The 12,896-nt window shown below is 40.0% G+C and overlaps 1 protein-coding gene across 1 annotated transcript in view; it reads left to right on the top strand.

Annotated features, from left to right (window-relative positions):
* Nucleotides 1-12,896, top strand: part of ACBD5 (acyl-CoA binding domain containing 5) — an 882,854-nt gene that overhangs the window by 216,171 nt on the left and 653,787 nt on the right. The window contains exon 5 of the mRNA XM_044064548.1: nt 9,048-9,162. Within this exon, the coding sequence (XP_043920483.1) occupies nt 9,048-9,162 (115 nt within the window). The remainder of the gene's footprint in view (nt 1-9,047; nt 9,163-12,896) is intronic.

Below are 12,896 nucleotides of genomic sequence, written 5' to 3'. Positions count from 1 at the left end.
CTGAAACTGAAATAGAAAGAAATGTTTAGTGTAGGTGGCCGAGCAAGATTGTGGGAATTTTTCTTTTTTTTTTTTTTTTTTTTTTTTTTTTAGCCAGTGTGCCACATCATCATGAAGGAATGTAAGTACTTATTAACTTTATTGGTGTGTGTGTGTGTGTGTGTGTGTGTGTGTGTGTGTGTGTGTGTGTGTGTGTGTGTGTTACTATTTTATTTCCAGCAAAGATGAACATAATTTGAGGATTCTACTACTACCTGGTTATGAGCATTTTGGTATTATTATATAATATTATTGTATTCTGCTAATTGTTTAAGTCTGTTGCTGGTCTGACAGGAAGCTTGCAAATTCCTTTATATATTAAAGTTGTCTATAGCGTAACTAAGCCTAATATTTTATGTTAGTATAACAAGCCCCTCCAGTGGTAAGTGCTTTTATAAAAATTAGGCTTGAGGGTAATGCGCAACTTGTTTTTGTTGTTTGTTGCAGAGTTGTGGCAGCCTTCATACCATGCATTAGCTTTATACTCATACTTATCATTGTCTATGGGCAACTAGAACCTAGAAAATAAAAAAGGCTAGCCAATTTTTTTGTAGTGATGGATGCTTTTTGAGACACCTCCCATATGCCAAAGGTACTTGACTGTACTGTTTTCATTTATTTCCTGCTACATAATTTTTTACTGAAGGAATTTATCACTGAATGGGTGCACATGTGTAAAATGGTTGCTAAGATTCAGTAGTAGTGTGATACTCTTAACTGAAAATGTGTGTGTGTGTCTGTGTGTATGTGTGTGGGGTCTGCACTTAAATTTTATGAAAATATTGCTACGGTGGATTGTCGACACATCTGAGTTGTGTAGTGGGCTAGCTTGTCCCTGACTTTTTATTTGCAGGAGTCTCCAGAAATCTTTCTTTGAACTGGAAACTGAAGACCATCTGTAATGAAAACTTTTTATTCTGTTCTGATGCCTGCTGCATGCTTGTGCATCATTTCTGGCTGCCAGTTCTTAGAGTTTTAGTTGTTTAATCTGTATATTACTAATTTTTTAACATCTAGCAAGTTAGACATTTCTAGCATTCCTGCTGTAGTACTTCCCGAATCTGTGCCATTACACCCGTCTCTTAGATATTGCAAAGTCAGAGCAAAATAAGTTATTTATACATGCATCTACAGATTAACTTTTGGATGTTTCTCACTCAAAAGAAGTAAGAGGCAGGAAGTGAATATCGGAATAATAAATAAGGAATGTTTTTCAGTTATTAAACCTAAGTTGCTAAAGGTGAGAATGGAGTAAAACACAATAGATTTGAAAGAGAATGTTTTACCAGATCTCAAGAGCCCTTGTTTGGTATGTGTATTTCATAAAAATGAATAAATTGTTACATTTCCTCAATAAGTACCACTCAGCAGACCTCTCAAGTGTACATTATTATGTGAAATGCTCTTCATCCGTGTATATTTATACTAGAGCTGTGCATGTCATGTAGGAAGGTAAAGATCTGTATTTTATTTCAGAGAGGGTGTGTGTGTGTGTGTGTGTGTGTGTGTGTGTGTGTGTGTGTGTGTGTGTGTGTGTGTGTGTGTGTGTGTGTTTGGGTATTATATTTGTATGTAGTGGGAGCGTAGATGCTCTCACCCATTCATTATTTTGCAGAATGCCTTGGATTTTGACTCATGTTTGGTCTTTTCTTCATAACATTTGTGGTATTTCAGCAAATCATTGAGGACTGCAGTCAGTAGGTTTCAGATTTAATTGCACTTGTAAAAATGATGTTAATCATACAGGTTATTCTGTCATCTTCCTAAGTTAAGGGCAGTATCTGTCCTTGATTTTGCTCCTTTGTCCCCCATTTATTTTATCTTTCGCCTTTATTTTTGAGCTAAGAATTTGAGAGGTATATTTGGAGAAAGAAGTGGTTGCACACTGTATTCTGACAGCATTGAGCTGAGAAAACACATTCCTCTATGGCAGTTCTTTATATATTTATTCACTAGTTTGATCACAATCAAGCATTTGAGGTGTATAGTCAAAGTAATGCAAGTGGCTGTAATTGATGGTTGTGTTTGTGTGTGTATATGTTAAATTATTGTCCGCAATCATTTAATTACAGTCTGATATCTGAGGTGTGCACAGTCTATAAATGTGGCTTTAATTACTGCGTATGAGGGCTGTTGGTTGGGCTGTGGCAGTCTGAGTAGGATGTGTATTATAGCAGTTGATCATTGGGGCAGTGGTTCAGTGAGTAGCATTGCTGACTCACAGTGCCTGGCTCTCTGGTTGAGTTTTTGGCCGATTCCTTCTGTATGGAGTCTGCATGTACTCCTTCTCTATGAGGAGGGTTTATCTAGATGCTCTTGTTTCCTTCCCAAGACCCTCAGGTACATAATGTGTGCCTGTAGCCATTTCTGATTTTACTTTCATTCTAAGCTAAAACCAGAGGAGTACATGGAAGGTAACAGCCTTTTTTGGAGAAGTAGGGAAATCGGCACCTTTGCCAGATAGGCAAGCACTTGTCATCTTAGTTTATTGTGAACTACTATTTTCTTATAGGTTCATAGGTAGGTACTAGGCTATCGGCCTAAGGGCCTATGTAAGCCTAGCCATCAAGGTTCCATAGCTTACGCCACCCAAGAAAGTTATTTTCCTGTACCACTGTCCAGCAGAGACACAGAAGTGATCCCCGGGGTGTATTTCCTATTTCAAATCCACTCATCAAGATTTTACTTGGAGTGCTAATGAAGAACTTTACTTGACATAGATGGGTAGCATGTTCCAGTATAGGCAGTCTCTGGGAAAAAAATCTATCCCTCCATCATGTCCTGTTTATTGTGGTGACAAGGTTTAGGTCCCTAGAGCATGTAACTCGGAGGGATTGGGATTTCTTTAGGTGTAGCATGCCCAACAGCTTTGGGTTTGACATAGCTTTATATGTTAGGCAGAGATCACCTCGGAGTAGGTTTTATGCTACGGAGTAAAGCTGGAGTTTTTTGAGGAGGTCAGTGTAGGGCATTTGTTTGAGGCCAGTAATCCTCTTTGTGAGGTACTTCTGTGGCCTTTCTAGCTGCTGCAGATGTCTTGTGAGGTACCTTCCAAAAGGGGCGTTGAGAACCGCCTTTTATGATGAGGTGTGCCATGTAGAAGGACTTCCTGACTACTGTGGCAATGTGACTATCAAAGGAGAGACTACTGTCCACCTGGGTCCCAAGGTCTCTTATCACGCATTTGGTGTTAAGTAGATTGCTGCCTATGTGGTAGTTCATGGGTACAGAGTTTTTACCAAAGGGCATGACACTGCACTTTTTGGCATTGAGCTTGAGGTCATGGCTCTGACACCAGGCATCTGTCTCAGTGAGGCCCATCTGTAGGATGCTCACATCATTTGGGGACTTGACTATGGCTCCTAGTTTGCAGTCATCTATGAACGTCATTAGCCAGAGGCCTTCTGTGTTAGCCTGTACATCAGAGAAGTAGATACCAAACAGGAGAGGTCCCAGGACGGAACCCTGTGGTACTCCACTTGTCACTGCTTTAAGGTCAGATTTGGAGTCTGCAACTTTTACAGTGTGGGTTCTGTCAGTGAGCCAGTTGGCAACCCATCTTGTGACTTAGGGATTTATACCTAGTTTAGTGAGTTTAGCTATAATTCCAGGATGGGGGATGGTGTCGAAAGCCTTGGCGAGGTCAAGATAGGCTGTGTGAACCACCTTACCCTCATCCACGGCTTTGGTGACTGCCTCAAAGAAGTCGATCAGGTTCAGGAGTCATGATCTGCCTTTCACAAACCCAAACTGGGTGGGATCCAGAGTTTGGAGGTACCAATGTCTTTGTTTATTAGTTCCATGATGATACGTTCCATGGCCTTGCAGACCAGGCTCATCAGGCTAATAGGTCTATAGTTCCCGGGATCAGTGGTGGCTCCCCCTTTGTGGAGTGGGATAACTGTTGCTGTGCGCCATTCAGTGGGTACAAAGCCTGATGCGAGGCTATTATTGAACATGGTGCTTAAGTGGGGAGCCAGTTCGTTCTGAAGTTCATGTAAAATGCAGCCTGGGATGTTGTCCGGTCTCATGGATGCTGTGTTTTTGGCTTTAGAGAGTACAGCTTTTACCTGCTTAGTTGTGATTACAGGGACTCTGCATTCTTCCTGTGTAGATATGGGCCCTTTAGGGGGTGAGAGGGGGGGTAAAGTTAGCACTGAACCTGTCTGCCAGGATGTTGGCAATATCAGTTGGTTCTGTAATTTTCGTGCCTTTGTGCTGTAACTCAGAGCAGATCTGGGTGTTGCCATCTAGATTCATCTAGATTCTTGACATAGCTATAGAATGCTTTGTGGTTGTCCTTGGGTTTAGTGGCGATTTTGTTTTCATAGCTAGCTTTGGGGGATCTTATAAAGGGATCTCAGCTTCTTACTCAGGCTGACCAGGGAGCTCCTCCACTCATGGGATTTTACTCTCTTTTGCAACAGTTTCTTCCTTCTGTTGTACAATTTGTTTATGGCAGGGGACCACCAGATTGGCTTCCTTTTTTTGGAGGATAGCGTCTTGGTTCTGTTTGGGATAGCATGATCCATGCACTCGTGTAAGTGCTTATAGAGTGCATTTGTGTAGGATTCAGCAGTTGTAACTGTATTGTCCATCTGCATAGGTGTCATGAAGTTCACCACTTCTGTCTTAAGAAGCATGAAGTTGGCTTTGGAGAAATTTTTTACTGTGGTTTCCTTAGTGGGGGTGGGGGCGGGATGTGGATATCAAGGGTGATAAGCTTATGGTCGGATCGGACCAACGAGGAGTTGACTTCAGGTGTGGAACACCGGTCACTCTTGTTGGTAATGACTAGGTCTAGGATAGTGTTGCCCCTCGTGGGGGTGTGGATAAGTTGATCTAGGGCATTGGAGTTTATGAATTCCAGAAAGCATTGAGCTAAGGAGTTGGTACACGAGTAGTTTTCCCAGTTAATGGTAGGGTAGTTGAAGTCGCCCATTGTTAGGTTGTTTGGTTGAACCCTAAAATTTTCCAGTACATCAAGAAAAGAGGAGTGGGAATCCTGGGGCATGGTGGGGGATCTGTAGCAAGCTACAATTTGGATTGCAGTTTTGCCCAGAGTTAGTTACACTTGGATAACCTCGGATGCATTATGCTGAGCAACTAGCCTGGAGGTGTGGATATCCTTAATGAATATGGACACACCTCCGCCTTTGGTGTTTTGGTCCAGGTTACATGGCCGAAAAGTGTGGTATGAGTTATAGCTTGGTAGTGCAGGGATGCTCTCTGGAGCCTTGAACCAGGTCTCAGTCACTGCGCAGATATCGATGTTCTCCATTTTAAGGAGTGCCTCGAGTGAGTGCATTTTGAGATTTAGACTTCTAGCCTTGAGTAACATTACCCTCAGTTTTTGCTTTCCTGTTCCTGTTATGGTGGTAAATTTGTTATTTGAACCCTGCCTAAAAAGGCACTATAGGGGCAGCAAGAGCCTTAGCCAGTATCCGGAATCCCAGGGGCGACAGGTGCAGGCCATCTGTGGCAAAGCATCGTGGTCTGTCGACCATGTCATCCCAGGCAGACAGATACTGGATTCCCTTAGAATGACACCAGAAGCTTAGCCAGTTGTTGAAGTCGATCATTTTGTCCTTGTACTGCGATATCATTCTGGGCGATGGCAGAATGCTACTCAGGGCTATGGTCATACCTGCCTGGGCTACAAGATCGGAGAGCTCCTCCATGTCTCTTTTCATGTAGTCCAGGGAAGTACGTCTCAGGTCTTAGCTTTGAACATTAAGCTTTAGATATAACTTTTTTTTGAAGGAAAGAAAATAAGACTGAATTATTTATTTCCTTACTTACGATTTTTGTTCAGGCCATCATTTGATGAAAAGGTGATTAAAAAACTTCCTAAGATGCATCTCATCACATGTAGAACCCTATGACTTCTGGAAGCATGTAGCACCCCCCCCCCCAACCTCTGACTAAAATCAATTAATTCCTCTTCACTTATTCATTGGAATCTTGGCCAGTTCGGGTGTGTTGAAAGGCTGGAGGAGGAAGTTGAAAAGAAAGACAAGCTGTGAAAAAGCAAGAAAGAAGTGTACAAGCTGGTTCTATTCAGGCAAGATAGGGGGTAGAGGAAGCATTCTGTGGAGGTGCAGGGCGACCTATGTACAGCCCATGGAGTCCTTTGTCTAAGGTGCCATCTCAACTAAGGCTGGCCTTGTTGATTGCAGTCTTATATTTGAGTTGTCTGTAGGCCATAAAGTGGCCATAATGAGTAGTTAGTGAAGCAATCCCTGGAGGAAAGTGACTGCCCTGTTTGTTTGATCACAGGGAATAGTCTGTGATCTGTTGTAACAGAGCCCCACCTCATTCCAATTAGTCCCAGGCACTCAGTTAATTCCTGCAAGTCCCCCTTTTCTTTGAAGTCACCAGCTGCCACTGTCATATTACTGCATCTAAGAGTTATAAAGACCTGGTATCAACTTCAGCCTTTCCCCTAAACTTCTACTAACATATCACAGAAACTACTGCTAAAGTTTTATCCCAACTAAAGCAAGCATAGAAGATTACAAGGTTACTTATCCCAGCAGTATTACTTTCCATAGCAAAGAGTGATTCTTATCCCTAATTGGAATGTGCCCTCCCTTAGTTGCCCAGTAATTCATTAAACTCTGTGACTTTACAGCAAACTCTTCTAAAGATTTTTTTTCCTATTTGCGAGCATAGATGATCTTTACATCCACGACCATAGACTACTCTCATCTGCTAACTGTATCAAACGCTCTACCTGTAACTCAGAGAGCCTCAATCCATGTGTTATTACTCTATGTAAATTCACAGATTTCTCTGTAATAACATCTGCCCTGCTCTTGCTGTCATACTGCAGCTGTTAATATCTGTCTCCTAAGGTCATGCTGCTTGCACCCTGATTTGACCCTTCCCATCCTTTTGCGTCTCCATATCTGACCATGCCTTTTCTAAACTTGCCCCAGCTGTCTAGAATCTATTGCTTTTCTCAGTCATGTACTTAACCCCTTTTCCTACTTTCAAATCTGCTTCACTTTAACACTTCTCAGACTCTGCCAAACACAATTAAATTCCAAGTTGAATACAACAAAAATTTAAATGCAAGTTTGTTCAGTTTTTAACAGAGGAATTGAATTAAACATCATGGACACCTTTCAGCTGTGGCTTGGCCCAAAACAACAAGGGTATATACTGTGTGTTTGGATGTTTTAGAGAAGTCAGTTAATCTTCATGTTTTTGGGAGGAGGAATGTAACTGGAATACCTGGAGAAACCCCACACAGACAGTGACTGGAGGTCAGGATTGAACCCCACTCTTATGGAGCTGAGAGACAAAGATCTTAACCACTCACCACCATGCAGTCCTTACAGTTCCCTGTGTGTATTTGACATAAAACACTTTCACACCTTAATAGTCCTTAAAATGCTTTACTGCCATTGTATTCCAACCGTTTAGTAATACTTACATACTCTTAATGGTTTTCTCTTGCTAATTTCCTTCTTTATATTTCAGCTATTCTTTTCCAGATAGCCGTATAAAAACATTGTAATTGCCTTTCTCAAACTTGCATATGAAGGCAGCAATATATTGACTCATCGCCTTTCAGCATACTGCTTCTCTTTTCTCTACAAGTCTGCACAACAACAAAGTGCTCTGTCCTTTCTGCACACTTTATTTGTATAGATGCTAAATACTATGCATCACTTAATTCAAGTTCTACTACTCTTACTTTTATGGACGTCCAGTTTTGTGTTTGCAGCCCTGACTTCTGTATTCAGCTGCACTTTATAGCCTTTTGCTGTACTAACTGATATTTAGCCATTACAGATGATGTACAAGTCTCAACAGTGCTAATGCACATTTGTTAGTGCTGTGTTTCTTTGTGCAACTAAAATATTTAAAAGATTTGTGCAAAAACAAACCAGATACTTTCAATGGACAAACTGGGCCGACATTAATCGAAGAATAAAAACGTATAAATAAAAAACGGTACCAGTGGCAAGATGTAGGCAGCAATGAATATAAAAACATTAATAGAAATACGTATAAAGGTATCTAAAAACACTATTTAATAGAAGTATGTACAAAGGTATCTTTATACATATTTCTATTAAATAATGTTTTTATATTCATTGCTGCCTACGTCTTGCCTCTGGTGCCTCTTTTTATTTATACGTATTTAAAAGATTTGTGTTTAACTTTTATTTTAGGTGTTACAACTGTTACACAGGCACACACACACACACACACGCACACACGCACGCACACACACACACACACACACACACACACACACACACACACACACACACACACACACACATACACACACACAGCAAATTCCTTGATATTTGTGCATTTTGCAGTCTTGGTCTCTGCCTTTGGCCTTGGTAATTGCTGAAAATGTTCCACAGACTAGTTCATTTACCCAGTTAACAAATGCAAACACACACAAAGTGACCAAAGGTTGTCTTTCCTTATTTTATCAAGTGTGGAATCTATAATTTCTGACTTGTGCATTTTTCTGTTTGTTGCATTCATAAACATCATTAAAAAATTATAAAATACAGAAGAAGAAACATTAGTTATCCATCTTGTATAGCAGTATAAACTTTACACTGTTAATTATTTATGTGTGGAGGATCACAGTGATGTGAATGTTTTATACAGCTTCAGAGTTGCATAGTTAGGAGACATTTAGAAAACTAACATTTAATGTGAAATGTTAATTTCTGCAAATTATGGCTAGATATATCTGAAATACACATTTTTTGCACTTTGTGGTAAAAAGTTGTTAAACCTAAACTGCTTTGATTGAATTGGTATGCTTTTCTAAATAACCGTGAGTGTTTGTTTTTGGTTTTTGATATGTTTATTTTCCTGACAGAAATCCATTACTTGGCTGTGGTGAGATCTGAGACAGTGGATGGTCTGATTTGAGGACTAAGAAAGTATAAATAAAAATAATAAAAAAAAACTGAAAAGCAGAAGATACTAGTTTGTGTTACTTGTGTTTGGAACTCTTGTTACAGATCATTGAAAGTATGCCTGTGACGGAGAAAGTGGAGGAACTTCTGAAAATTTTAGGACCATTCTATGAAATTGTAGAAGATAATCAGCGAAACGCAACTTTCGGCTTATCAACAGGTTACATTTTTCTGTTTCTGCACTATATTTTTGTTTCTGCACTAATTCAGGATTGCCTTCTCAAGTCACTTTAATATGTAGCTGCTTGTAGTATGACATACCTTTTAGTTTTGTGTTTTGTAGCATATTTTCCTATACAGTAGTGTTTACCACTGCTATGTTCTTATTTTATTTTGGTTATACAGACATGCACATACACGCTTTCATAAATAACACACAGCTGTTCTACTCCCCACTCAATTATTATAGAAATGTTTCTTGTTTGGTCTGTGATTTCACTTGTACTGTGTAGTAACAGATAAAAGGTATATAAAGTGATCCTCTTCATTTGAATCCCTGCTGCAGTAGCCTAAGCTATATTGCTATATCTTGTGGCTATAATAGCTGGACAAGGTTCACAGCGTCAGGGCACCTTCCATGCACCCAATCCTTTAATTAGTGTAAGCTGAGTTGACTAAAAGTCAGGTATTGGCACCAAGCCCTTCAGACCTTTCCGTCCTGTGAGGAGAACACTCTTCTGAGGGCTTTGGGGGATCAATCTTTGGCTAACAGTGTCCCATTGCTGAGCAGATAAGTTTCCCTTTAGGAGGAAAAGAAATTCCACTTTACTGTACAGAAAACATACTTTTTGTGTGAAACTTAGTTAAGCTAGGAAGAATTGTTTTAAAACTGTCACATGACTTGTTGCCTTTGAAGCTGGACTGTTATTTTTCTAATTTTTTGTGGTAAAAAGTTGTTAAAACTAATTTTAAACAATTTTTGTTGGTAAAAGTTGTGTTTTACTTACGGAGGCTGAAGTAAGTGTTTGAAGTGCTTTTTACTGTCTTTTATTGGGGAGGATTACTATTTACAGTAGCTGACCTGTTTTACGGAATGTTCCACCAGGCTTCCCCTGGAATCAGGCACCTTATTCAGCTTAACCTTGGAACAACCTACTGGTTCCTTGATTCTTCCTTCTTCTAGCCACAATAAAAAGAAAACTGTTTAACAGCCTTTGCCAGCACAGCAAGTTGCTAAAGTGCCACAGACATAAGTGGGTGACTCTACTGGTGGGAAGTTGGCATAATGGTTAGGGTGTTTACCTTACAAACACAAGGTGCAGGGTTTGATTCTCACATGGGGTAACTGGCTAGGTTTAAAATGGCCCACAAGGGCAGTTAGCCTAGTACTAATCTATGAATCTATGAATACTGTGGTCAAAACTAGTTTATCAAACCACTTATCTCTTTGCATGGCTCTTACTGTTATGGGCCCTATAGCCACAATGGACTGAGTGTTAGGCATATCTTCTGCATCTGTTGAAGTGCCTTTGGTGGGCAAGAGCGAGCCATTCTTTTCAGTCTTGGAAGAAGCGTCAGAGAGTGCCACTGTACCTGGCCAGAAAGCTGTGTCCACCCCTAGGGAGGTTTTTGCTGACAAAAGTTGGTCTCTGTCTTCAGAAATTCTTAACAAAAAGAAAAAAAAAACTTTAAAACATAACAGTGGATATAAAAAGTGTACACACACTTGTTAAAATGCCAAGTTTTTGTGATATAAAAAAATGAGACCAGAATAAATACTTTCAAAACTTTTCACACATTTAATGTGACCTATAACCTGTACATTTCAATTGAAAAACAAATCTATTAGGGATACAATATAAAACATAAAAAACGTACAATACGCTGGTTGCGTAAGTGCACACCCCTAAACTAATACTTTGTTGTGTGTGCGCACCTTTAAACTAATATTTTGTTGAAGCACCTTTTGATTTAATTACAGCATTGTGTGTACACTTTTTATATCCACTGTATATCTTCTTCTGCCTCAGCTACTGTGGACAGAATGAATTTATTTGGCTTAGCTCAGGGTTTAGTGCAGGCTCTTGATCCTTCTTGTATGATTGTTTGTGTTAAAAGAAAAAAGGGATTCTTCATTTTCTTAAGAGATTCAAGTGTTTGAACCTCAAAATGATTCTGAAATGACAGATTATGTGTTACCTGCACATATTTATGATTCAGATTTTGAGGAGAGTGTGGACTCGGGCAGTAGTTTTGAAGGATTCTCCTTCTTTGAAACTATTTCCAGAATTAATTAGTTGTTGTAGTGGGAAAACAGTAATATTTCTTAGTCCTTCGGGAAGTGTCATGATTTGTTACAACTGGAATTTCAAAAATCTACTTCTATTCCTCCTGTTCTGTCTGCTTTGAAGGATGTTTTTGTCACAGTCTGCAACTTTCCAGACACACAGCCTGCTGGACCCCCCATCCCCCCAAAAAAGCAGGTAGGCTATTTGATGTGCTTAAATCATTTAAATTTTTACACACTTATAACAAATCAAATTCAGCAGCTATTCTTTTAGTGAATACAGCTGCTGCTAAACATTTGGCTAATAGTAACCCCTCACCTTTTGACAGATACGGGTAGGCTTTTAATAGATTCTTCTGCAACACTTGTTGGAATTCTCAACTGCCAAGCTCTCACATTTATTATGCTTGCCTCTTGTGAGAATGTTATGACTATTTTGGCATCTGTTTCCTCTTGGGAGGAAAAAATCTGCTTTGTGTAACTTGTTTTTCTCTCTCTCTCAAGTGATTACCCACTGGTTGAAATGCACATTTGATTCTACTGATACCACCACAAGGGCTGCAACCACTGAAACTGTTATGAGGAGGCTTGCCTGACTGCATTTTCAAAACCTCCCAGGGGATATCAAAAATAACATTTTGAATTCTCCCCTAGATGGAGAACTAGTTTTTGGACTTTCCTTTGCAGAAGTCGTTTAAAAGTGTGATGAAATAGGAAAGCTGATTCAAGGGAATCTCATAGATTTTTCACCTCTCCTCCTCCCGGTTTGCCAAAGGATTCAATGCTTCCTCTAAATCTTTCTGTACAAGTCAAAGTAAACAGACCCAGCAAGCTGCTGGAAAGTAAACATTTAAAACGCAATGACAGAGAAGCTCCAAAAAAGAAAGGAGCCCCCCCGAACAAAGGGCAGTCTAATACGTCTGAATGACTTTATGAAGGACTTCCTCCCCCTCACACCCTGGCAGCCCCTTACTCCTTCCATAAAGTCTGAACCATTTCTCTCTGTGGCAACAGATAGTTTTAGACCGATTGGTTCTGAGTGTTATCCATCAAGGTTCCAAATGGCAGTGGGAATCTCCCACCTTTTTGGGGAATTCTTCCATCCCCGCCTGACCACTCTCTTCTTTACCCTCCTGTCATTCAACGTATGCTCACTCAGGAAGTGATAGAAGTTATTCCTTCTCCTTATTTAGGGGAAGGCTTTTATTCAGTGTTATTTCTGGTGCCAAAAAAAAGAGATTCGTGGAAACCTTTTATGGAAGTTTTCTTTGTGAACCTGTTTGTGATACTACCCAAGTTTAAAATGATGTCTCTTCACAACTCGTTACCTCTTATCTCCATTTGTATTTTCTTGTGACCCTAGATTTTAAAGGATGCTTATCATATCCCTGTAGATCCAGATTTCACATCTTTCTTAAGGTTTTCTCTGTCTGGATCCTATTATCAGCTCTCTGAATTACCCTTTGGTCTATCTACTCTTCCAAGGTATTAACACAGTGTCTAGGTGCTGCGATACCTACTGCAGACTGCAAGGTAGTCATATTTTCCCCTTATTTAATATAACTTGCTTATCTTTGTGTAAGGGATCTCTTGCACATGCTGGGATTCCAAGCGAACTTACAGAAGGTTTTCAAACTCTGTCTCACAGGATTGCTTTCCTACGGTGT

Source organism: Protopterus annectens, chromosome 3.part0 (genome assembly GCF_019279795.1).
Source record: "Protopterus annectens isolate FY-2018-M chromosome 3.part0, PAN1.0, whole genome shotgun sequence".
Taxonomy (NCBI): domain Eukaryota; kingdom Metazoa; phylum Chordata; order Ceratodontiformes; family Protopteridae; genus Protopterus; species Protopterus annectens.
This window is presented reverse-complemented; position numbering and strand designations above follow the sequence as displayed.